Raw genomic sequence first — 27,137 nt, forward strand, 5'->3', positions numbered from 1 at the left:
GTTTTGATGAGAAAGAGCCCTAACGCTGCGCAGTCGCTGCCTCGCTCGTCTTTTGTTGTCATTTATCACTGTGGCAGGTTGGAACAATCTGCCATGGATGGTCCGTCCATCAAAGTGAAATGTTCTGGTGCTGTTAGCACACTCTCATGGCTTCTGCTCCGCCTTCTGGCTAGCCTCTGCTGGGGTGGTCTCTGTTTTATCTTTTTATTTTTTCTTGTCAGGCTCGCTCAGGACAGCCATAATGATGCACGTTCTGGGACTCAGGATTAGCGCGTGGGGTCCACTCATCTTTCTCGGTCTCACTGTGTATTTTGCCCCAGTTCAGGGTCAAGGTAAGTTACTTTCTCAGGACCGTATAACTCCCGTGATGCTGTTGCGTCATTCCCAGGGGCGTTGCAAGAAATTCTAGGCCTGCTGACAAAGCGTTACCTTGGGGCCCCTGACGGACTAGCTGGGGGGGGGGGGGGGGGTTGAGAGATTTCACTGGGGTCTGGGAACCCTAAATGTTCCAGGGTATCCACCATGAAGACCTGGTCATTTCATAAACATTGTTTAATGTCGATACACAGATTCGGTCAAAATCTCTCACTATCAGGTCACCCCCCCTATCGCTTTATGGTTTATAAGGTGAGCACCACCTTCAAAGAACCACCTTTATGCATATTATCATAGCATATATGTGAATGCCAGTTCCATCCATCCATCCATCCATCTTCCAACCATTTATTTGTTACAAGGTTGCTCGGTGGAGGGGCCCATACATCATAGGTGGCATTGGACCAGTCTAGTTGAGGTGCCATTCCATCGCAGGCTGCACACACGCATACCCATGCGTGTTTGCTTCAGATCTGCATGGGACAGACACAGTCTGTAGGGCCTTGATGTGAAGTCCTAAATTCTTCTGTGAAATGCGTAAAAAAGCACGACGAGGAATCCGACTGGAGGATGCCACCCTCCAGAGACGCCCAGAAACACTTAATTGGCTGGTCTGGCAGATGGGAGGCAGCCTTTCTTCCCTGCTCTTCAATTAAGGGAGCAGGCGGCAGACGCAGGTTTAACCGTCAGTCTGCAGGGCCGTGTGAAGATGACAAGAGCAGATCAGAAGGGCTCAGGAGTTCAGGCAGGCGGAGGTGCACCAACGTGGCCATCGAGCACCCCCCCCTACCCCATTTCCCTCAGCCCTGGTCTTCTCTCTGTGGGAGTGAAATGCTGGTTTAGCCAGTTGACCTCAATGGTCCAGGAAGAAGGATTTCTGCTGCTATACGTCAACACTACGTGTGCGTTTGTGATGTATCTAATTCGCTCCACTCGCCGCTTTGTGCCGTTTGTTTCACTCGAGATGAACGTGACGCTAAATCGATGCCTTTCCGCATACCGCGCGAGGAAAGAATCTCCTTAGCCCGATGAAATGTGAAGATTTTGACGCATAGAATGTATTGGATGAAGCTCAATTAATGACTGCTGAAGAGGAGGATCTCAGAAAGCTGTGTGGTAGTTCAAAGGCCTTATAGAGTGAGGCTGATGCCGTCTGTCATGGCAGGAAATCATGGCTCGGGGAGCCGCTAAGAGATAAGGGGTGTTTAGCATGGTGGGTGCTGCGATGAGATAAACTGCTCATCACTGGGAAAACACCTAGCTGTCATGAGTAGCTAAGATTGCAGGAGGCAAGAACTCTTGATGGAGTTTCACATTCAAGATGGCGGCGCGTCTCGACGTAGCCGCTTCATGCTCCGATAACCAAAGCTATTTTGCATTTTTTTTGTGTTCTTTAATCCAAAATAGACTTGGCTGTTTGTTTGTTTGTTTTTGTTATATACTATTTACAACTGGTGGAGAATACGCACCACGTTTTGTTGTCCATGTACAATGGAAATAATGATATTCTATTCTATTCTACACCTTGCAACTGGAAATGAATTTTTTCTATATTTGTGCACATTTCATTTCTGATGTGTCTTGGCACCTGATTTCGAATGACTTGTACCAACAAAACACATTCTTCATTTTCTCAGTTATATTCTTAAATTGGCCTCCGATAATTGAGTGTCTTCCAATGTCGGTAAAAAACATTTGGAGGAGCAGAAATGTAGGTCTGGGTAGGAAAAGGAAGAGGAAGTGAATGGCAGTGGTGGACCTTAGAAGGACTGGGAATAATTGCAGTAATCATCTGATGAAAATGAAAACTCTTCAGGCCAATGAGCAGTAATCGCAGGTTGAAAGCACCTGCTTGAACGTCTGCCTTTTACAGACAATGCTCACGTCCTTTAAGTAATAAAAGTAGCTTCAAACTCTGAAGATGGAAGGTCAAACCAGGAGAAAAATTCATTAGCATGTAAGAAATGTGCAATAGACAAGCAGTGCAAAAACGTCCCATGAAGAACATGGAGCTTGTCGTGAAAATTGAATTTCTGATGTTTTGCTGCCTTAACTACCTAGTCGATTAAGGTAATCCTGACTCATGTTTGGGTTACTGTAGACTTTGCCAATGACTGTTGTACATCCAGACCCTGTTTGGTAGCCAGCCTTGCGTGTTTCACGCGCGGGAACCTGACCTCAGTCCATCGTCGATGCCCCGGCTTATTCGCCGTGCAAGCCACCTTGGAAATTAAAAAAAACGAGAGAGTGAAAGGGAGCGACGTTTAACATCTGCTGGGGCCCTCGGAGCTTCTAAAAGCCCTAAAATGTCATCGCTCTCCTGCCATAAACGAATTTGTACGTTTTGTTTCCCCTGGCGGGGCTGTGAAGGAGTCAATGAGCTGCCGACCTCAGCAGATCCATCTGAAGCGTCTAGATAAATGACGTTTATGTGCTCGGAGATGCGCATGCAGCTTATCCGAATCTGGAATCTTTTCTTTGGGAAAAGAGATTTACCTCCAAGAATAAAGCCCAGCAGAGTACTCGTCCGCAACCTCAGGTTGGTGAGCTTGGCATCGTTTATCCTTGTTTTCAGCTTGTCTATGGATGTATCCTTTCCCAAACGCTGCATATCTGTCATATTTCCTACACGGCCTGTGCCAGACTTAGGACAGTGTCCTCTCCACGCATCGGCCCTGGACGTTCATTAATCCTTGCTATCTGTGCGTACGATGTGCAGCTATGCGAAGAGGCCACTGACGGCCCATCTCCCACAGCAGCTGCTCACAGACACACAAACCCAAGTGTTTGTTAGCCTACCGCAGTCGCCCTTTAGGAGGGCCTCTGTTCTCTTGGGGCTTTTTAATGATTTTGCGCCGTGACCTGCTGGTTGTATGGATGGCGATGCGTAGTTGGTCCTACTGCAGAAGAACAAGTCGCAGATCTCGGTCCCAGCTGTATAAAAATCCATACCCCCCCATAACACTATCCGGTGCTTGTAAATATTTGCTACTCTTTGTCCTTCCTTTTATTGAATTTGTTGCAGCAGTTACACTGTCGTCGTGTGACGGCCGGTAAGTAAATGCCAAACCATACTGTCACCAGCTACTGTACGTCCTTCGCGCTACCAAAATGAGTCCAAACTGAGCAAAAGGGCTATTTTCAAGCCACTCTGCAGCTAATTTGTACTCCGTAATGTGACTTGCGTAAAGACATCAAACATTTCCTGAAGATGAATCTGCTGATCTTCAGATCAGAATGAAATATAAATATTATGATTGGACCATAAGGACTAGATCGCTATATCATATGACTCATAGCAAGAGGATATGACTTTTCTTTCTGTTCAGCAACTGTGGTGTCCTAAATGTATCAATTATTTGTCTCTTTTAAAGATTTACTACTCTCTATTTTCTGTGATTTGAGTAACTCGATTTATAGATCATTGTCCCTTAAAATAACCGTATGAGGCTGTGAAATACTGGGCCTTAAAGACAGGAAAATCTTACTTTTGTGCGTTCTGTTTTTCTTTTGAATAAAATTTGCTAAGTCATCAATGTATAGTGCTAACATTAAACATTTATCTTTTTTCAGTTTCTACTCCAAGAAGACTCCGTTTTAAAACGCTGGGATCAGGGAAATTAGCTGTGATGTGGAAAGAGCCACGGGGAGATTTCGAAAGTTACAAAATTGTTTATAACACAAGGCCAGGTAAGATGGCTAGATTCCGTTGCTGAGATATGAATTTTCTTTCTAAAGTGTCCTAGATGTATCATGTTTTGTCTTTTTTATAGATGTATTATTCTCTTTTTCTGTGATCTGGGTGTCATATGTTGTAGATCATTGTAGACTACAGAGATTCTGTAGATGTACTACAATGTAAACATGTGCAAACAGTAGAATTATAAAAATTTACGGTAAACTCCAGGCCAAGAAAGTTAATGTAGTTCTCAAAAGTAATATATTCTAAGAAAACCAGTTCAAAGATACTCTACTAAGAATTTTGTTGATTGGCAATCTGGGGGTGTGGAATACATTTTAGCTGTGGGGGTGGGAGGGGGGGGGTAAGTGATATTTTAATTGACCTTATTAGTGGTGGGGTTCCGACTGCGGTCGATTGCTGCTAATGGAAGAGGAGAATTCTCCTGCCAAGATTCGGGAACAACAGTTTTTCTTTAGCCTGCAGGTAGCTTAGCAGGTATCAGCGTAGGCTCAGATCTCCAGTGTGGCTGGTTTAAGACATTGCTGGAACTTTCTGAGCCTTAACCTTAATTGCTCCAGGTGGAATATGCAGCTATATGTACCAGTTACAACTGTAAATAGAACAAAAGTGTTAGAGGAACTGATGATATATAATGGTGGTGAAATACTTGGTGTTGACATCTTCCCGGATTTATTCCATCAGTTTAAGATGTTCTGAAACATATTTTGGGGACACGATTGGACCTATTACAGGTAACTGGAGATTCTTAGATTTAAAGAGAATTATTCATTTTTAGGACACTGGCACATTTTTTTCCGTCCGGTTCCAAACTACCAGCTTCCATTGATACATTGTTACTTCATTGGTTTTCAGCTTAAATGTTTTTTTCTAGAGTGAAAATAAAATCACAATAAAAAACACCACAAGGCACACGACATATAAGTGTCCTCCACTTAGAATATTAATTGTAGTCCACTTGGTGGATGGCAGTCCTTTAAAATATAGTTTTGATAACAGAAATATAGTTCAGGAGGGACAGAAGTGGATTTTAGCGAAACCTGGAAACTAATGACACAGAAAGAGAGACCCGTGTCTTTGAAGCTCCTAGCAGATGTAGTTTTATGTCCATTTCATGGTTACTTGTGATCCAGCCCGGCTCGCTGTCCTTCTTTCTGTGTCATTTAGATGACCGTGACTGAGCGTGTCAGCGGACTGTATTCCAGTGTCCTCTTTGTCACTTTCAGAGCATAAAACCATGATCTGTGCTGAGACGATGCCGGTGTCGTGCTGGAAAATGCTCCTCGAGAATCAGCTTATGCATATTTTTGATATATTTTCACCAATTGGTGAATAATTCTTTTCTTTATTATACTCTGAAGTGGCTGTGCAACAGCTATATATGCTAATGCATTCTTAGTGGTGCTGGGTCTCTTAACGCTGAGAGAGTCCTATTAATGCTGAAGGTGTTTATTTGATTCTCGTGGACAGAATAGCTGTAGATTAAGGATATCGGATAAGAATAGCTGTAGATTAAGGATATCGGATAGCCGCTTCCTCTGCGAGTCCTGGGCTTGATTCACAGTCAGGGGTCTCTTCCGTGTTATTACCAAAGCCCCCCCACCATCCTGACTACCCCAGGTTTCCTGGGCTCACGAAACCAGCAGCGTAAATCAAGGCTAAGTTTCTAGCTCGGCGTTCACAGTTCTGTTTCAGAGCGTCTGTTTCCAGCTCTTTGTTTTCGCAGTGATTTATCTGCTAGTCATTTCTGGAGAGTGTGGTGTTTGCTGGGAGACAGGCCTAAGGCTTCATGAGATGTTCAGATATACTCCGCGTAACAGTCGTGGAGAGACCATGTTATTGTCTTCCTGCAGTATTGTTTGGTTTCTCACGCATTACATCTAATATCCTGCCCAGTTTTTTTTGGGGGAACTGAAATTCATCCATTCATTCTGTATGGTTTATCACAGACTGTAGTTGTTTCCATCCCCCCCAGGTTTTGGAGGAGGGGTTGGTAACTTCCCAAAAAACAGAAATAAATATTTTCCAGCCAGACCTTTTAAGTGACCCTTGACGTCTGTGCTTTCAGGTCTTAACAAAAATGGAACCCCCCCCCACCCCCCCTCCTGTACGTGTCAAAAGGTTGGGGACTCCTACAGAATAGGGTCATGGGGGGCTTATACTAGGAAGCACTTATATTATATTTATATTAGGAAGTTGCAGGACACACATGATAAGTTTAATTCCAGTCCCCATTGGATTGTGGGAAAGACCAGAATGGCTGGAGGAAGCCCAGAGATCGTAGGGAGAGCGTGTCAATCCAGGGCTGTTTAAGGTGACTGTGTTACCCACTGAGCCACTGTGGCTCCTTGTTATAATATTTGAGGTTGTTAAGTGAACCATCCATTGTCTGAAACCACTTATCCCATTCAAGGTGGCAGGGGGTCTGGAGCCTATCCCAGATACTACAGGCACAAAGCCAGGATGGGACACCAACCCATTGCAGGGCACACACACATCACTCACTTACACACACACATCACTCACTTACACACACACATCACTCACTTACACACACACATCGCTCACTTACACACACACCCATATGGGCAGTTTGGTAACTGACACGGGGAGAACATGCAAACTCCACACACGGAACCCTGGTGGAGACTCGAACCCAGGACCCAGAGGCGTAAAGTGGCTGCGCTATCATGCCACCCCATTAAGTGATCACTTTGGGGAAAAATTAAGTTTAATCCACATAGAGTGTAATGCGTTGAGTCTAATGAAAAAACGATTTGAATCGGAAATCCTGTTTAAGTGTCTGCAATATCGCTGCATTGATTTGAAACCACTGACTCGGATTTATATGGAAATCGCCCAATAAAGCGCACCAATCGATATGCACCAATCGATATGCACCAATCAGATTGACAGAGCAAGTACGATTACTGTATATAACTGTATTATTTTCTTATGTTAAGCTGAACTTTCCCATGTGGGGAAATTACTATTCTGCAGTTGGTCTGGGGCATAGAGCAAGTTTAACAATGACATAATAGTCATGTGGTAAATCAAATGCAATGCAAAACGTAAACGCAACAGTACAAAATTCACTATAATAAAATAAGATGGGATATATTGAAGTGAAACTAATATCAGTTCTGGATCAGATCACTAGGGGGCGCTATGGAGGTAGCCGGCATTTGGAATTAGGGAGCCCCAGAAACTCATTTGGGTGTGCAGTAGTAGCTGCTGCTGACTAATGGTGCTCCAAGAAAGTGTTTTGTTGAAAGGATGAGCACCTATGCTCATTATGGTGGTAAGTTCATCCCCCCTTCCGTTGCTCCTCTGGTGCATCTACGAACAGCTCTGTCACTGATACCACAGGGCGATAAAGCATAGCCAAGAGTCCATTACGGACGGTAAGGGACCTGAGTCTCCTCGGGAAATAAAGCCTGCTCTGTCTTTCCCTGCAGGCCGTATCAGTGTTATCTCTTCAGTCCAATTTATTTCTGAGATTCGCGGATATTAGTTGGTTTGCATCACCTGCAGTATTTCCCTCTCCAGTGTGATTTGGGATGCAGCCTTAGCAGGACGTTTGGAGTTGACCCCCATCCTCAAAGTCTCGCTGATCTTTAGTGGCAGGTGCTTGTCGTCTCATTGTACATCAAAGTTCCCGGTCAAGTTCCAATTTCCTTCCCCCCTCCCCTGTCAGTGTGGCCCCCAACAGCTTGGAGCTGGTGGAGTTTACGTAGAGAAGACTTGCCACTGTCATTTTCAGTCCTCTCCCAGCACCACCCTCCCCTCACCTTCATTTCTCTCCACTTTCCATGTGCTGCGTTACTGCATATGGGGGGGTGGGGTAGGGGGGGTGCAGCCTTAATCTATAAGCCACCCGGCTCTGGGAGGGATCTGGGCTCTGACTTGTCCGGACTGCTAATGCGATGCTGATCGAGCGAGGCTCGCCATCCAATTCACGTGGCTTTAAATCGGCCCGATTGGTCGATAATTGAGGGAGGGGCGTGTGGTTTTGCTGAAGAGGAGTCGACGATGGGGCCTGCTTTTGTGGTGATGGCCTCCATCGGCTGGGGAGGAGGTTGCATGAGGCTGAAGGAATGCCAAACACACTTTTTATCCCACAGTGAAACAGAAGATTGTTTTTTTTTTTTGGGGGGAGGGGGGGGGTCCTCCATCTGTCCCCAGACAACCTCATATCATGTGCATTCAGTTGAGAGCCTGTTGTCTTCTTTACTCATTGAACTTAATGCTGACTGTGATTCTTTGATTTATTTTCATTTGTAATTCTCCCCATGTCCTTGTACTATATTCTTTTCATTAGAAGTTCCCTGGATATGCGAGTTAAGAGCTAAAAAATTTTATTTGTATGCGTCAAAATCTTATAAATATTTATAAGGTATCTTGTCCAGCTTCAGATGTGGACGTCTTTCGTATTAATCCTGCTCAGTGGTAGAGAAGACTTCAACCACAGCTCAGAAAAGTGGTTTTATTTTTTAAACCTTAAAAGAGGTGAGTCCTCTTTCTGAGCTCGAGTAAGGACTGCTGGCAAACTGTGTGGACCTGATTTAGTGGTAGATTGCTAATGGCTGTGCATATAAGCTGAAGACTGATGCGATTCCCTGGAATAGGGCTTTGAGTCCCTTTGAGCGGAGTGTCCCGTCTTCAGCCGAGCGGGCGGATTTTACGTGATGCCGTTTAGGTCGCATAGTCGCGAGTCGTCGGACATCTGACCGAGTGCGTGGGTCCGGTGTCCCGCTGGGTCACACTTGTTACAATAGATTTTGGGTTTGGGTGTTTGTTGGGGGTGGGGGTCTACTGGCTCTGTGGGTGTCAACGGCATCCAGTATGAAGGTGATGATGACGACAATGAACAGAGGAATTTAGTTTGTGTGTTTTTAAACAGCAGAGGCCTGAAGTATTGATTCCAGGTTTGGTGTTTTTGTCTTTCTGTCATAGGAGGACAGCAACAGGTGTTGCGCATACAGAAGGGCGAGAGTCGAGCAATAATACACAATTTTGACCCTTCTAAGGAGTATATAGTGAGAGTTATTTCTTTGAAAGGAAACCAAGAGAGCAAACCGCTAATTGGGAAATTCTCAGGTAAGTGAAGAATTTGCCGCCAGTAATATCTTGGATTTTGTCACTGCTTCAGTTCTGCTTCGAAACTTTTCATTGTTGCCAGTAAATATAATATAATATAATATAATATAATATAATTTAATATAGTTATATAGCTTTAGTTATAATACCAACAGCTTGTACTGCAAATATGTAGGAGATCAAGTCAGCATCCTGGGTGTTCTTATGAACTTCTCCTCATATACAGAAGATTCTTTATTCTGAACACCAGCAGCAAAGTTTACATCTCTCCAGGATTAACTGTGTTATGTTCCTGGGTCTCTCCAAAGTCAACGCCGAATGACTTACTCTGCAAAACAGCACATGTTCGTTTATTTTAAAAACACAGGACTTTTTTTTTTTTTGCTTGGTTTGCTTCTGGAGTTTGGGATATTAGACATTGTCAATCTCAACCAAAATGTAAAACTTTATTTAAATAAAATAGTATAGTCAAAATAAATACTCTATCACTTGTGATGTTTATGGATATCGAAAAAAATAATGAAAAAAGCTCAGGCCTAATTTTCTGTGGTGACCAAAACAATTTTGGCACAGAATAGCCTCTAGCTTCCCTCTGTGAAGAATTGTTCCCTTAATCACAAGAAACACAGCCAGAATCTGGCTCTCGGACCACCAGCCGCAGCGTTGCGACTGTGGATTCAGCCGTTCCTCACGGAATGGCCTGAAACGGTCGTTCTCTTTGTTGCAGCCCGAGCGCCTGAGCTTGCGGAGGTTGTGCAGCCAAATAAGCTGACAGACAGCAGCATCATTGAGGACGTCAATGAGATCTCAGGAGGTAAGATATCAACCATCCAGCTTCTGCTATTTAGAACAGTGTACAGGGGTGGCGTGAACGTCCATTTAAATATTTTATATTAATATAAACAGACTCCTGTTTCTCTCTGACCCTTCCCCCAATAGCTCCCACACCGGGTCTCGCATCTGTAAACCTGATAGCTGTCATGTTTTCACAGTCTGCTCCCCATTTGCTAAATTCTAAATGGCCGTCTTTCCTACTCATTCCTCCGCTACGGTTTGTAAAATACCAAACGCAAAGTCCCCGCTCTGACGTACCATCCTCACGTCACATGGATCTGCTCACCATTCTGACAGGAGAAACTCCTATAATCACGTTGCACCGTAGTTACTTGGGGCCAAATCAAAGTACAGGCTCTAACGGTATTTATGGGTGGCATAAAGGACAGTATCTGGATTACTCGACGCTCAGTTATAACCCAGACATGTCTAACAAATGATATGTTGGTAAGATGACGAGGTCCCTTAATTTGACAGTTTAGATGCTGACTTTTAAAACTTTAAAACCACACGTATAAAGAAAAAAGAATTTTCTTGTAACACAAGCCATTCATTGGCATGTATTTACCATTTGTGTTTAACCCAATATATACTAAAAGATTTTTTTTATACAGTAGCTGGGTACATTATTACAGGGCTCAGAGAAACTGGACTTATAATGTTAGGTTACCGTGACGCAAGACGAATGATGTCTGGATTGCATTTCTGCAGAACCTATTCGGATGGCCATGCAACTAGAGGATTATCTACATGCAAATAATGGTTATGTTCTTGTTAGAACCCAAAAAATGGTCAAAACACTTTATCGGTGCCGTCGTGCTTGAGATTTTAATGAGTTGTGGCACCCGAAGCTAGTTGTTAGCATTCATGTGCAATCTGAACCCCCTCTTCTTGCTGAGAATGCTAAGGTGATGCAAGAGGCTCAACACGGAGCTCAGAGTGTACAGGGCACCCAAAGTCCACCGGTCAATGGAGGGGGGGGGGGCTTTCAGTGTCAGGGCCCCCTCTGGGTCTGCATGCACTAACGCTCTTTCATTAGCACACCTCTGTGTTATCCTGCCAAGCCAGTGGGGTTTGAGTGAAGCCTTCATCCCAGGGAGAAGAGAGAGCTTACCGCGCTTTTCTCAAGCTGACAAATGAACTGACTTGTACGAGCACTGGCAACCCATCCTCGAGCTATGGGAAGGAGATCAACGGCAAGGCAAACTCCTTTCAAAGTCAATACGTTGCCATATAAGTGGGAATTTGATCTCCTGCTGCAGTCATCAGATTTGAAGGCCGTTGAATTGAGTTTTCAGCCAAAGCATGTTTTTTTTGGTAAACCCTGGCCCAGGATTCATGGGCATTACGTTTGGATCTAATCTTCAGCGGTTCCATAATTGAAAAGAACTTTCAAGAAGGTATCCTCTTTGTCTTCCTGTACAATAAATGCTTTCAGCTCGCTGTGCGACAGATGTTTTAAACAACGTCTGAAATGTATATCTTGGAAAAAAGACCTTGCTTTGGTGCGCTCGATCAAGACCCCTGATTTTCCACCACAAGTGAGTATGCTGGACTCGACTCACGTTGGCACATATCAGAGATGAACTGTCTGAAAAAACTGAAAGCGGGGTCTGTCAGGACCGCATCCGATTGGGCCACTGGGGACCTGTGACCATCTGATTGGATATACGACTCATCACAGCGTGTTACGTGATGGTGGGAAGAGCAAAGCAAAGGTAAGCTTTTCTCACTCCTGATTTTCTCAGCTGAGCAAGGTTAAGCGCACATGACGTGTGATCAAAGAGGTTAAAGCGCAGATATCAAAGGGACTAATTAGTGGCAGAAACTGAGTTTTCTTTTAGTAGCTGAAATTCACTCTCTATGTGGTGTTTTTTTTCTTCATGTCAGTTAAATCTTTGTTTTCACCTCTGATGCATTTATCTAAGGGGGGGGGGGTGAAAATGACTTTTGGGTACCATGTTGTCTCTGTGGAGACAGGAAACTCTGAACATCTGGGTGGGGTTACCTTCGGGGGAGTGATGTGTTTGGAGGACAAAGTCGGTTAAAGCTCCTTCCTGGTTTGCCTTTGTCCAAACCAGCGGTTAAACCCTCCAGAGGTCGGGAGTCAGACCCTCGCAGACGTAACCTGCTGTAATAGCAGGGGGAAGAAGCCTCTGATGATGGGCTTGAACTGCCTCCTTTGTTAAAGAGCAGGGCACTTAGTGACAGTTCCAGAGGAATTGCAGCGCCTACTAATCTAATGTAATGAACACAGTGAGCTGAAATACATGAGATAAACGGCGCCCTTTAGCCCCTGGGGTTTCATAATGCTGACGGCTTTCCTGCCCCCTACTCTTGTAGACGGGAAGAACGACCTGGGAAGTGATGCACCGCTTAATCAGGGCCCCCGTGCATCAGGGCCCCCGTGCATCAGGGCCCCCGTGCCCTCAGCCAGGCAGCTGCGTGTCCCCTTTCGCCTTGAGCTTCTACAGTGTTTAATACACCGAGCCCAGGAAGGAAGATCCACAAACAGAAACACCTTGCCGGTCTCCATTGACGCGCTCAATCTGTGCTGCACGGATCCCGGCGAGCGTTTGCGTCAGAAATGTTGGTGTAGCAGCGTTGGTATCCGGCACCAGCAAGGAGCTGGAGTCAGGTCACACAGCTGCAGCATCTGGGCACTGAAACACAGCTACGCTTACCGTGGCTGTTTGATTATTCCCTCCACCACACATTTCAATAACAATAAAAAAAAAAAATGAAAATCTAATTACTGTTAATTCTGGGTTTAGGACCGGCTGTCACCAATAGGCAGGAGCAGAGTGATGTAATTATGCCCCTCATTATGAACTCAGTTATGCTCTAGTGTCCCTAAAATGTTGGTCGGACTCTGAGGGCCTAATAAACACATCCATTGGTGCAGTTCACGTCCGGCCAGCTACTTTCCCACAACATTTCAAACTTGCGGCCAACAGTCGACAGAACAGCTGCCCTCCAACCCCGTTTACTGGTTTAACTCACTCTTTAAGCAGATTGTTGAAATTAGTCTCCAGTGAGTACAGAGAGAGGATGAAAATCCTGACGTTCCCCCTTAATCTGGCGTCGATGGCTTTGAGCATGTGAAGTTTGCTTTTGATTACGTTCCTAACTCGGGGAGTAATCTTCGCGGCCATATGGCCACCGGCACCTGGGGCCTTCTGCTGACTCCCCCTGTTGGACGTGTCGTGGAATCGCACCCTCCTCACACACGCTGAGCCGCTGCTACGGATCCTTCTACCACGCCCGCTGCCACCTTGGCATTCGGCGCGTTGTGTTCTGTTTGTGCATTTCCGGGTGCTCCCAAGTGCCCCGTCCCTTTCGTGTGGTCGCGTCACGCTCGAGGAAGCTCTGAAGCATGGGAGAAGGATCTGTCACGGATTATGGACGGATCGGTCACGGAATGGGGCGTAAATTGCAGCTAATGGGCATTAGTCTTGATTTAATAATCGCTGTGGTTAACGATGTGTGGGAGGCCGTGAGTGTGCTTCTGGGGGGGGGCACAGCGTTTGGCATGAGTGATGTGGGTACAGTAGTGACTGGTGCCTTGGGGGAGACGGCTCCCCCTTTTCATTTTGTCATTTTGGATGAAAAACTGCTCTTTTCCTAGCAGCTGCGTGGAATGTCGAGTTATTAGGGAACATGTCTATTTCTGATGTCACTGACTTTCACACCCATATGTGTCGTGCGTGAATGATGGATGGTGGTATTTCTGCGTATCTAGTTGGCAGATCAGTTGACAGACTTTCTGTTTTCGAGAAGCCGGTGGAGATCGGTCCCTCGAAGATCCTGGCCTGGGTTGTAAATGCTGGCCTGTCTTGTTCGGTCTTCCACAGGCACGAAGGTGACACATCGCCGTCACGTGTCACGCTGTATTCGGGTAAGCGCCCTGGGGACATCGACTAAAAGGTCCCACGTGGGGGCCTAGCTGAGGTAATCCCTGAAACGAACCAGAGCAGCTTCTCCAAGTGTACAGCTGTGAGCGAAAACTGCACCCCCAAGACTTCAGGAGAAGAATAATGTTAGACGATGTCTTTATTGAGACTGATGGTATAACAAGGGGCCTATTCTGGGAATTCATAGCTGGTGGTGCGTGTCACAGATCACACGCGTGTCCTCCTGCCTCGGGGAGAGCTTTGGCTGCCTTGGCCCTCTTCCGTGGAGTTTGGATCTCGTTAGCTCTCCGAAACCTGTGGTGCGTCAGTCTGTCCCTGGCCTTCTGTCTCCTTTTCCCGTAAACGGGCGACAGACCCAAGGATCTGGCGTGCTGGTACTTACTGTCGATTCAAGGGTGTCCTTTATGCGCTTTGAGTTCTTTTAGCTAGAGATGGATGGAGTTTGCTACCCCAGCGTGACGGTCTAAAGCCAGGCGAACCCGATTCCAAATACATTTAAAAAATACAGAGGGGATCTAACAGCCAGATTCCGTAATAAAAACAGGTTGATACATAATAATCACAGTGAGCATTAGATTAGTTTTTAGCCCTTAAAACAGCGAGCAGCACAAACACAAGCCAGTAAGACCAGTAGAAGAGGATATGCTCACAATTCTGCCAGCTGGTGGTGGACTTTAATTGAACTGGACCTGCACTGCCAATGCGTTTTTAATTAATGGTAAGATATTCCATCTGGATCAAAATATTATTGAGTTTGAAAAGCAGACTTCTCTTTTTAAACTGCTGATTGTATTCCTTGAATTCAGAACAAAATTTAAAAATGCATGATCCATAAAATTGAATTATTTTATTTTCGCAGCTGTTAGTGACACATCTGGGCTGGAACCAATGGGTTCTTGTTTGGCTAATCTAGACCAATAGGTTCTGGTATATTATTGGGTGATTGGCTGAAATCCTGCACGTTCCGTACTCTCCAGCGCTGAGAGGAAGATAAGGTATTTACTTCATACCCGTTAGCGCTCCGCTGATGGGCTGTAGGTTGATATTCGAGCTTATCGACGTGCTCATGATTACTTCTGTTGCCTGTTTGGCCCCTCTGCTGCTCCCCCCCCCCCCCCCCTTTAGCTGAGCCTTGTTGTTCTAAATGCCCTTGGGGGTGCGAGTGTTTAGTACAGCTAGTGATGTGACGCAATGGCTGAATAACTGCCCCCCCCCCCCCCCCGCTAGCGAGGCCCCTCCAAGGTCCTGCGGTACTTTAAGCTGAAGGCCGGCGAGCTCGAAGAGAGCATCTCCTGAGTGCTCTTGTTGAGGTTCGCATTGATTGACAGCGAGGGTGACTACTCAACCTCATTCTTCATTAAGCCATTGAAAGCCTGCATCTTTTCATATTAATGGAGCCATTACCAGTGACAAGTCCCACTAGCTAAATAAAAGATACTGTATAATACTGACATATTCCTATGCGTCCTGTGCTACCTGGGATAGGTTCACCCCGCAGCCCCGCACAGTGCTGGAAGATGGATGGTACCAGGGGCATTCTGTTAGGTCTCGCTGATGGGAAGGTTGCTGGTTCAAATCCTAGGGTTTCACCATAAGGTCTCAGTAGCTCCAGAGTCTGCATTGTAAAACCTATATGTCTATTTGGATAAAAGATTCTGCAAAATAAATAATAATAAAAAATGTAAATACTGGTATGATTTTGGGCCCACAACTTGAGATGTAGCTGCCCTGCTCTTCAAAAGGAGGTGCTATGGATGTCCGGCTTGCTGCAGGCCTTTGACGCCAGTGACCCCAGGAAGGCGAGAACCAGCCCATCTGTCTGATTGCATTGCCTCCGTCAAGCCGAGGTTCCTACTCGAGTCGCCATTATGGCGGGAGGTCCAGCATCCATACGTTCCATTTAATTTTCTGGAAGCGAGGCCGCTCATGCTAATGCTAACATGAGCGGCCGGAGTTAATTGTGCCCCGCCGTTTCATTACCCCTCGATTGCATCATGTGCCGCTCGGAGTCGAGTCAATCATTTCCCAAAATGCGGATAGCTTATCCGAGGACGAGGCGTGGAATCTCGCAGAAGGATGGATGTCATGTGAGACCGCAGGATTTCCGTTTTTAAAATTGTCGAAAAATTATTATGGCAACTTCCAGTATTGCTCCGCTGATAATTTGGGGAGCAGCTGCGGAGGACAGGCGCGGGCCGATCGGAAGGAGCCGCCTGGTGACGTGGATGGGAGAGAAATGACCAAAATAGCAGCAGCAGATTTAATCTGCGAATCCGGGGCGGGCCTGGAATTTAGCCTCAGTCAGATGAAGACAGATTTACGGCACTAACTTGTGGAAGTGAAAGGATGCTGGTGGATCGATTTCTTGTGGTTCCGCAGGAGGCTGTGCAGCGTAATTCACATTCCTGTCAGCTGTGCACGGTTGCTGAGCCCCGCCCCCCCCCCCCGGACCCTATATCACTATGTACCCGCCGGGCCATTTTGAGCGATGGCTCTTGCTGTCACCACGGGAGCCAAACCCTTGATTTCATTGATGTGTGCATATGTGTCGCCGATGCACGGACACTGAATGAGGAAGAGGGAGCTTCTGCTGTGTATTTGAGAAGGTAATTGTGCACTGAAGGCAGAGATTCTCTCTAAAACGCTGAATATTTAGAGTCTCGGTGCTCCAAGTCTGTTTATAGAACGGAACAAAGATGGTGGTGTTTTTTCAGTCGGAGCAGAAGCCGTACGACTGAGTGAACAAGCAGCTCGCAGGTTTGTAACTGCCTGCGTGGGACGGAGGTCCCATGGAAGACAACGCCGAGGTTCCACCACGGATGGGGTGAGGGTCAGACGACCCCCATGTGGTTGGGGTCACACATGAACAGGTGGTGCACTTGTTTTATTATGACTATTATCTCAGCCAAGAACCTCAGAGTGGGTCTGAACCCGTCTTTGTTCTTGGTGCAAAAGAGAGATTCAGCTAAACTCCTCCCTCCCCAGCCCCTCCCACACCAACACCCACTCGGAAACCTCAGAGTCTGTGCAGGACAAAAAACATCAATGCGGGTACATTAATAAAGGTCAAATTGCGCTAAACTGTGTAATTCCCACATTGTTCCTTCATATTTCACGTTTGGCTGGAAAGAAGAGAAACGGAATGATCTGGAAGATATTCATAACCCGTACGTATCAGCTGCCTGTCGAGAATGAGTAAGGAGAGGAAGTATGCCGTCCACGGATTTGAAAATGTGACGGCGTCATTCTGCGGAGGGAAATTGGCAGGGGCAGCCGGCGTGTCGGCTGATGAACTTTCCAGAAGGATGGACGGGCTTCGAAAAAATGGATTTGCCCGGGGGCAGTTCATCCCCAGCCTGGGGAGGCTGCCGCTCAATCAGAGGCACGTTCGTTTACGCCGGGCAGACAAGGAGGAATCCAGCAGTGGGCGGACTTGCTTCTCCGCACAATAAAATCTGAGGTTTTTTTTTTGGTATGTGTCATGGCCAGAACGTGAGTTTGGGCTCTTTTTTTGTGTTGGCGAGGCAGGGGCTTGGAATAAACGGGGCTTTATTTGAATGTGAAAAACAGCACAGACAGACACATTCTTTGGACTCCTTCTGGGCCGTCTGTGTATTTATCCGTCACGACGAAACCAGCCGACGCATCCAATCGCGGAGCCTGTCTGAGGGCTGGCGATGTAATGGTACTACGGCACCCCCCGTATTCCAGAGCCGGGGGTCAGAGCCGTGTCAATTCAACGCGGCCCTGCTTGGTTCGAGGCGGCCTCTCCTTCCTGTGAGTGTCTGCAGGTGCAGAAGAGCGGCTCTTTCCAGGGTTTTCCGTGAAAAGGACAGCTTCAGAATCCCCCTCCGCCGTCAACAAGCTTCTGCGTCTCGCGCCGTTGTGGCCTTCCACCTGTCAGCGCCGTGACACGCCCCAGACCTCACTTCCCCTTTGCTTCATCTCACATCCTTTGGGAGGAGATCGAAACAGGGACAGTGATGTCACAAATTTTTCAAATGCTTTAGATACAGGCTGTAGTTTCTTACAAAATTAGTTTTACAAAAGTAATTTTATTCTGTATAGCCTCTCGCACTGGGCCACTACAGTCTTCCAGGGCCAAGCAAATTCATTATCCAGTCCTTCCCTGGTCTGAATCATCATTCCACATATTAGTATTCCAGTGCCAACATAATCACTGAATTGTGCCCGTCTCATGATCTTGGATTCCATTCCGCATTGACACAGAAATATTAAATGGTCCCGTTGATTTGCATATTTCTATCACAGGCCCATTATTCTCTAGTCACTGTGGTTTTACTGGTCTTATGCTCATTTTTATTGTTTTAAAATAACATGACCTAGAAGCTGGAGACTCGAGTGTAACGTGTAACTGTAAACTACTGCATAAATTGCACAAAGACGTCCTGTTTTAGAGATGTAACAAAGCCCCTAATCCCTCACTTATTTAGCTGATAGCCATTGTTCACCCAAGGTAGCCTTTTGGGGATGTGTCCTTATTATATTTGGATGGGAATGTGCTGGTAGTTCTTCAATACACACAAATAGTTTTCCCTCACAACAGGTCGTAGGGATAAATTTGCTGCATTCGGCTGATTTGTCTTCCCTCTCCGGTATGCCTGATTCATTCCCGGAGTTGTATGAAACTGAGTAAAATACGGAATATTATACAAAAATTGAGCCATTTGAGCTTTCATGTGTTTAATACTTTTTCCCCCTTGATTTATTACCACAAGTTCTGGTGAAAGCAGAGTCCTCTGGCCCAGTGCTGGTGTTTATGTTTTTACTAGCGTAGCAAAATGTGTTTCAGCTTGGTTAGCAAAATAGATATGAATGAATAAAACTAAATATCTCAGTTCCATCCCTGTGAAGTAAGGGGGCATTAACCAGTGTTTTTCATGAGCTAATATTACCTGCCGTGCATCAGTAGCGAGGTGAAGCGCCACGTGATACAAAATACTAGCAATGCTTGAATGAAATGAAAATGAAATGAAATGAAGACTTTTCATTAGTGGACAGGAGGACTTCCTCAGCCTCCATGGAAACTGCTGCCGTTAAATATTATTGCCTGTTATCAATGCCTTCTCTACAAGCCCTTAAATTTGAGTGCCGCAGTTAAGTAACCCAAAAAAATTAAAAGCTGTCAGAAAAGGAGAAGCACGAATATGTCGCTGCAGTAGTGCGATCGTGGGTGGTGGGGCTCTAGAGGACCCGGCCGCCCAGGTACGGGGGGGAGGGGCATTGGGGGCCGTGCTAGAGCCTTTGGGCTGCAGCTCTCTCTTTGGGCTCCTCCTGGCTCTCCGGAGGACTTTCAGGACTTTCAGGCCATGTGTCAATCCCAGCAATGCAGCCACGATTGATGCAGCAACCTGCCTTGCTATAAAGAAAACTGAAATAGTGTCCTTTAACAAGGCTTCCGCACAGCAAATGCACTGAGCTGTGTCAAGTGCCCCCTTAAATTACCTGGCCTGTGAAGTCGTGCCCTGTATGCGTGAAGCGGAGCCACTTCAACCACCACCACTGTGTAGCCCCCACCTTGATGATGAGACGGCAGCCATTCTGTGCCAGGACACTCACCACACAGTAGCTAAGGTGGTGAAGGAGAGAATTCCACCAGTTAGACATAGAGAATAATTAGGAGGCCAGATTTGAAAGGGCCACAGTGGGCAGAATTAGCCAGGACATCGGGGTACCACCCCTACTCTTTCAAAAGATGCCCAGGGATCTTTAATGACCTCAGAGAGTCAGGACCTCGGTTTTATGTCTCATCGGAAGGACGGCTCCGTTTTCACAGCACAGTGTCCCCGTCACTGCACTAGGGCACTGGGATCCACACTGACCACAGGATGGGCTCCCCTGTTGGCCACAGTGTCCCCCTCACTGCACTAGGGCACTGGGATCCACACTGACCACAGGATGGGCTCCCCTGTTGGCCACAGTGTCCCCCTCACTGCACTAGGGCACTGGGATCCACACTGACCACTGGATAGGTTAACCTGTGGTCTACACCAAAACCTCTTCCAGCATAGCAATGTAGCTATTCATTGTCAGTAGCTGTAAACTCTGTACTGAATGCTGAGCTTGTCAAATGTGTTTAAATATACATATATGTAAAAAAGAAATTGATAGGTGGCCAAAGAAATCGTGCACTGATTCAGCCGTCGGATGTGAGCATGTCGAACAGGCCCATTGTCAAACTCGGCGGCACGATGCTCGCATAATGAAAATGCAACGCGGAGGGTTTATTCCTCATTAGCGGCCACAGATGATTGTTTTGCCATCTAGAGGCAAAGACAGCTGTCGTGGTCATTTTGTTGCTGAAAGAACAGGTCTAATAATTGTAGCATAGTGTGCGAAGGATCTTCAATAATCATTTAGCTTACTTTAGGCTAACAGTCTATACATACCAGCCACATTAATTATACCACAGATGTTCTGCCTGATAAAGCTCATCTAACCCTCATTTACTTTCTTCTTTTTTTCCCTGTAGTGAGATCTTAGAAAGAAACCTCCTGAGGATTCGTAAGTCAGAGGCGGCCGTCAAAGAACGAAATCCACGCTAGCGCTTAACGTTCGCAGTGCGGTGCGCCACGGCAGAGACCCCAGCTGGGTGCAATCGGATCAAACGGAACCACAGCCACGCCAGTGGGATTTTGGAAGATGGAAATCCCTGCCTGGATTCTCTGTCATCTGATTTTACGTTACCAGAGGAGCCCCTGTGTTTTTTTTTCACCACTGCTTCCCAGTTTAATACTGGAGTGCAGCTAACTGGCTACGGTTACAATCCTCGCCTTGGAGGATCGGGCTGTGACGTCATCAGCGTGCGCGTCCGAGCGGCCGCTGCTGAATTCTGTGCCACCCAAAGACTCTGATTGTGCTCAACTTAAATATACTGGAATTTCAGAATCTGGTAAACATCTGTTATGGCTGAGCCCAAGAAGTGTCTCCATCGAACGCCCCTGTTCAGACTTTTTTTGTTATTCATCCATTCAGTTCCAGAGTGTGATTTTACATTCATTCCCGCTGTAACCACACAGGCTCAGATGTGCTTTTGATCAATGTAATCTGATGTTGTGGCTGTTTCGCTTTCAGTCCGAATGATGCCCACCTGCTGGGGGCTACTTCTCCTGTCCCCCCCCCCCCCCCATCTCTCTCGTGGAGAACAGGATGGAGTTTTACCACACTGCCAGTGTGAGAACAGCCAGAAGAAGATTCTGTACCAAGAAATGTCTCTGTTTCAAATGTTGTCCCCTGGGTGTTCTAGGCAGAAATACAGTGGCGTACTGGATGGTCACTGCAAACACTGGGGTGATGTTAGGAGGGGTTTTGAGGTGGCTAAACTGTCACACTTTGATAGCTTCAGACTCCTCCCCCTCCCCAATGAAAATTAAACTAAAGACAGTAGTAAACATGGAGCGGAGCTCTGTGTATCACAGCTGTATTTGTGCAAAGCCCGCCTGGAGACCCCCCCCCCGCCCGTCCTGCCCCCCGCACATGTGTTTATCGGAGGCTGGGCCTTATCTCTGGCTGCTCGGGCGCGAGGCTGAGGCTCTGTTCCCACACTGCTGTCCACAGATCCCCCAGCTCTGGACGCCGTCCAGCACATTACGGTGTCTCCTTGCTTTACGGTGCACGCTGTGGGGAGTTTTCCACTGCACATAAAACACGATACGCAACATAAGTAAAGGACTTTGATAAGGTAGTAAAGTAATATCCCCTCCCTTTTTGACACTATAATGGTGTCCATTTGCTGCACTTGAGACCTACTTGCCATTAATTTCTTCCATCCTTGGATAAATATTGAGTAAACAAATGTTTTATAGTGTGCTGTTTTTTTTCTCCGGTTTCCAGCTTCAATGCCTGTGGAGAAATGCTTTGTATCCCATCTGCACGCTGAAGCTTCTGTTACGCTGCTATCCGGCTGCTCTAGATTGAAATTTCTCTGCTCGCTAACCTGCATGCTGGCAATAACGAACCTCTCTATGTCGACTGTCTTCGGCAGATCGCTTTGTCTGCACGACCCCAGCGATAGCTGACATCGTGATCCTGGTGGACGGCTCATGGAGCATCGGGAGGGTCAACTTCCGGCTGGTCCGCACGTTCCTGGAGAACCTGGTCAAGGCCTTCACCGTGGGAGCTGACCAGACTCGCGTCGGTGTGTGGCGTGGGGGGTGTTTTAAGCCCTCGTCTCTCCTTTTTTAGCATTACTTCCTGTTTAGGATCCTCCCTTGTTTTTGACCTGCGACCCTGGATCAGTATCCTGTCTGTCTGGTCGCTCTCCGCTTGGCTCTTGGCTGAGTCCTGGATCTGTGACTTGGCTTTCCGAAATAAATTTGCCGTTTGCATTTTTTCCTTTTGGAGCTCCTTCATCATGCCCTTGAGCTGAGCAGATCCCAGTTAATGTCTTCTAAAAACTGTTTAGCAAGTGGTCTGTTTTCTGTGAACAGGGGAGCTTTGCTAATAAGAAACATTACAAAGTAAACACTTCCTGGATTACTTTTGAAACAGTTTAAGGGGTTAAAATGTCATAGATCATGGTCATGGTCCACTTAAGATGTGATGGTGAGTCTTGGTTTTCAGGACTGGCCCAGTATAGCGGGGATCCCAGGATCGAATGGAACCTGAAAACCTTCAGCACCAAGGACGCTGTGATTGAGGCGGTGAATAACTTGCCCTACAAGGGAGGGAACACGCTCACAGGTAGGGTGGTAGGGTGGTAGGGTTAGGGTGGTAGGGTGGTAGGGTGGCCCCTTCCGGCAAAGCAAATCTGTGAAAACACGCGATAGCTGCTGTTAGACACACTTCCAGTTTCTGTGCCATCACATATAAAGTACCAGTCAAGAGTTTGGACACGGCAAGCCACCTACAAAGACCTGAGCTAAAGGAGTCAGGGACCCAAGGGAAAGATCACTTTGCCGACTATGGGATTTGATCTTGAACCTTTTGAGTTCCAACTCACAGAGCTGCCCCCCACCCCCCCAAAATTTTTTGTAATAATATTTTTTGGTCAGTGTATATATGTTATATTATAGTTTTGATGTCTTTATAATTATTCTAAAATGTAGAGAATTATATAAATGAACCTTTCCATGGGTTGGTGTGTCCAGGCTTTTGACTGGTACTTTGCACACGGCAGATGTCACATGTACCCTGCCTCTCTGCGTTTGTGACCAGGCCTGGCGCTGACCTACATCCTGGAGAACAGCTTCAAGCCCGAGTCTGGGGCCAGGGATGGCGTCCCCAAAATCGGGATCCTGATCACGGATGGCAAATCACAGGATGACGTGCTCCTTCCGGCCCGAAGCCTGCGGGACAGCGGCGTCGAGCTCTTCGCTGTCGGTATGGAGGGGGCCCTTTGTCTGCCTTCAAATGCGGCTTTGTCTGAATGAGTTTGTCTTGTGTTGTGGGATTTGTACCTCCCAGCTCGCAAGGGAGAAAAATAAGCCAGAAACAGGGTGAGGAATTTAGCTCTGAAGCTAATGTGCATTCCTGAAAGTACTGGCTAACATTTCTGCATGAATAATATGCTACTAAACCGAAGCAGGACTGGAACACAGGACAGACGGGCAGACATGGAAGCGACGGTCCAGTCGCCGCGGTAACCTAGGAAGTGCTCTCTCCTGGCCCAAGGTGTGAAGAACGCCGACGAGAATGAGCTGAGGATCATCGCGTCAGAGCCGCACGACACCCACGTCTACAACGTGGCCGACTTCAGCATCATGAGCAGCATCGTTGAGGGCCTCACCCGGACCGTGTGCGAGGGCGTCGAGCAGCAGGACAGGGATATCAGACGTGGGTTCCCCTGACGCTACGCTAGGGCAGCCTTTTGGGCACCCGCTCTTGCCTTAAACGATTCCTCAGAGGTCAAGGCGGTCACTGTTAAGATGAGAGGCCCAAGGGCCCAGCAGTCAAAGGAAAGTGCATTCTGCCTGCATATTAGAAAGTGACACCTGACGTGTGTGTAAGTGGAATCATGGGAGCTATGCACTTCTGTTCTGGGCGGGGCAGTGGGCAGCACGTGCTTGTTGAGGGGGCGGTCTACGAGAAGGGGGTCTTCTCGGGTGGCCTTCCCTTTAGCTGGATTATCGTGTTGTCATCACATGGGTACTCTCCAACCTCCCATGGCGGAAATATGAGAGAGTGTGGTTGTAATTCTGGGTGGGCCGCTTCACTGCCTGAAGGTTATTAATAAACCAAGCACCTTGCTTTTTTTTGTTGCTGTTGTCAATAGAATCCGGGAAACCAACCGCGGGGCCTCCCCAGGACCTGATCACGTCTGAGGTCACCTCACATAGTTTTCGTGTGAGCTGGACTCACGCCCCCGGGGCAGTATCGAAATACCGCGTGGTGTACTACTCTAACGACGGAGGAGCCCCCCAGGAGGTAAGGGTCAGCTGTAAACCGACGGCCGAGTACCTCCGACGGGGGAGGGGTTCTTGGCCAGACATCAAGGGCAATGTCAAATATGTGATGGTGCTGGGGGGGGGGGGGGAGCTGCCCACATCCATCTCCCCAAATGCCAACCAGCGATGTGGGCTCCGTTTGATGCGGGGGCCTGTACGCTCAGAAGATCCCTGCTGGATTTCTCGCGGCTCCGTGGTTCCCGGCTGGTGATGTCGTCGCCTCATGACCATCGTGTGTCGGTGCCCCGCAGGTGCTGGTGAGCGGCAGTGAGGACACCGTGCGGCTGGAGAACCTGAATGCCCACACGGAGTACCAGCTCGCCGTCTTCGCCGTCTACCCCACCACGTTCAGCGACGCCCTGCGGGGCAGCGAGACCACATGTGAGACCCCCTCCCCCCACCTAGACCTCGTTCATGCCCCCTCCTTCTGTTTCTCATTAACAGTTATTCATAACGTTATGGACTAATGATAATAGAACTATTGTAAAATGTGTAAAGACAATAATCAGCCCTTCATTCTTTCACCCTCTTCTCCAGTTATGGGGTCATTATGAGGTCAGGAAGCTATCCCATCATGCAGTGGGCTGGGGTACACTCTGGACAGGATGCACGTCTATTGCAGGGCACATACGCACTAACAGGCATACATCATAAGACAGTACATGCAGTTTAGAGACGCTGATTAAATGGCCGGAAAATTCCAGAGTACCTGCCCGAAACCCACATGTTTTACCAGTGCTGCCCTCATACTCTCATACTCGTTCTGTAACTGAGGAGGTTCCCTGTTGGAAATCGTGCTTAATGGGAACGATCGTGAGAAAATGAACTGCCAGGCAAACCCCGTCTTGGAGCACGTGGTCTGATTCCCGTAGTGTGTTTATTACCAGCTGTCATGTTACATAAACCAGCTCGCGCAGTGTGAAGACGTATTCAGGCCTGCTGACCCATACTGGGGGGGGGGACAACCTCTGCCCCCCCCCTTCTTTGCATTTTAGTGGCCCTGTCAGTGGCGAGCGACCTTGAGTTGTATGACGTGACGCACAACAGCATGCGGGCCCGCTGGGCTGAGGCTCCCGGGGCTTCTGGGTACGTGGTGGTCTACGCCCCCCTGGACAGGCCCGGCTCCCAGCACGAAAGGGAGGTGAGCACAGTGCCTCCGCCCTCCTGTTCTCTGATTGGATGAACCGCTGTGTGCAGCCCCGCCCCCTTCCCATATGACTAATAGGACACCTCTTCCCCATTCCTTTCCTGCTTGTGGCATCTGACTACCTGTGGGGCAAGGGTAATGAAACCACTCCAGAAGGATGTCCTGCAAGAAGCCAGTTATTGAGCGCTTTCATCTTCGCTAATTAGACCCTCTCGAAAGGTGGTAATTAGCCCCTGTATGAAATGCGAACCCCAAAGGCATAGAATCTGTTCCAGCGTCTCGCAGACAGACGGGTTTTCTCATAGCCACGTTTGTTACCGTGTGAGGTTGTTCCAGGTGCGATCCTGTAGGCGACATTGGGTCGGCGTCACTCTGTCACTGGGGGTCTTCATGGTAGACTTGTTTTCTGACAGATCCGAGTAGTGGAATCTGTGACAGACATCCCACTGGAAGACCTTACCCCTGACACGGAGTACATTGTGACCGTGTACACCATGCATGGGGAAGAGACCAGCGACCCCGTGACAAACCAGGAGACTACCTGTGAGTCCCCGCCCCCTTGAAACAAGGCCCACCCCTTTCTTCATTAGTTGAGGGGCAGATCGCTTTCTTCTCTAGGCCCTCGCAGTTCCAGCATCTCTTAGATCCCAGGAGAGGTTTCATTCAGGATTATAAAAGCTTCATTTATTTGGAAATGAGGTGAATAAACGTCTTTTTTGCTCGGCTAAACAAAGAACCCCGCAGCTTTTGTACAGCATATACTATTTATCGGGGAAAAAAAAACACGTTCTTGTCCTACAAAAGACCTCCAGAAGACCTGAAGCGAATCCCAAAAGTACTGCAGGCTGTTCTGGCTGCCTTGAAGGAATGAATTAGAGTGTGTTAATCGGGCTTTTCCAGGGTTTGGCAGTCACCTCACAGTAGGAATAATAAATAATTTCTGGAATAATTTCCTCCCGTTAAATCAAACCTCGTCCCTAGTGCCTCTGAGCCCTCCTCGCAATCTGCGGTTCCGGGACATCGACCACAGCTCTGCCGTGCTGTTCTGGGAGCCGCCGACCGACAAGGTCACGGGTTACGTCATCACGCATGTCACGTCCACCGGAGCCCGGATCAACATGGTGAGTACTGAGGCGGGTGCAGGTGTAGGATGAACCACAGACATGTCCACGGACAGTCGAATGGACAAAGACAGAGACGCAGACATGTCCACGGACAGCCGAATGGACAAAGACAGAGACGCAGACATGTCCACGGACAGCCGAATGGACAAAGACAGAGACGCAGACATGTCCACGGACAGCCGAATGGACAAAGATAGAGGCATACAGACAGACCAACATGTACACTATGGCACAGAGAAACACACACATCCACAGATGGACACCCATGAAGACATGCACATATATTAGAATTTAGTGATTAATTGTCATTGTTGACACACCACAGCACACAGTGCACAACAAGGAAATGTGTCCTCTGCATTTAACCCATATGTGACATAGCAGGGGGCAGCTAATTCAGCGCCCGGGGAGCAGTACCTTGCTCAGGGTACCTCAGTGGTGCCTTGCTGGACAGGGATTCAAACCTACAACCTTTCAAATACAAGTGCACTTCCCTAACCATTAAGCCACCACTGCCCACGCAACGAGGTATCAACA

At 47.5% G+C, this 27,137-nt stretch overlaps 1 protein-coding gene across 4 annotated transcripts in view; it reads left to right on the plus strand.

Annotated features, from left to right (window-relative positions):
• The window catches only part of col14a1a (collagen, type XIV, alpha 1a), a 76,759-nt gene that overhangs the window by 1,992 nt on the left and 47,630 nt on the right, over positions 1-27,137 (plus strand). For all 4 annotated transcript variants that reach the window (XM_023812251.2, XM_023812276.2, XM_023812270.2 and 1 more), the window contains 13 exons: positions 222-332; positions 3,949-4,065; positions 9,032-9,175; positions 9,903-9,989; positions 21,929-22,081; positions 22,507-22,626; positions 23,101-23,265; positions 23,557-23,718; positions 24,158-24,309; positions 24,581-24,710; positions 25,325-25,470; positions 25,890-26,019; positions 26,458-26,597. In XM_023812251.2, coding sequence (XP_023668019.1) covers positions 242-332; positions 3,949-4,065; positions 9,032-9,175; positions 9,903-9,989; positions 21,929-22,081; positions 22,507-22,626; positions 23,101-23,265; positions 23,557-23,718; positions 24,158-24,309; positions 24,581-24,710; positions 25,325-25,470; positions 25,890-26,019; positions 26,458-26,597 — 1,737 coding nt within the window. In that variant the 5' untranslated portion in view covers positions 222-241. The remainder of the gene's footprint in view (positions 1-221; positions 333-3,948; positions 4,066-9,031; positions 9,176-9,902; positions 9,990-21,928; positions 22,082-22,506; positions 22,627-23,100; positions 23,266-23,556; positions 23,719-24,157; positions 24,310-24,580; positions 24,711-25,324; positions 25,471-25,889; positions 26,020-26,457; positions 26,598-27,137) is intronic.

Source organism: Paramormyrops kingsleyae, chromosome 9 (genome assembly GCF_048594095.1).
Source record: "Paramormyrops kingsleyae isolate MSU_618 chromosome 9, PKINGS_0.4, whole genome shotgun sequence".
Classification (NCBI taxonomy): domain Eukaryota; kingdom Metazoa; phylum Chordata; class Actinopteri; order Osteoglossiformes; family Mormyridae; genus Paramormyrops; species Paramormyrops kingsleyae.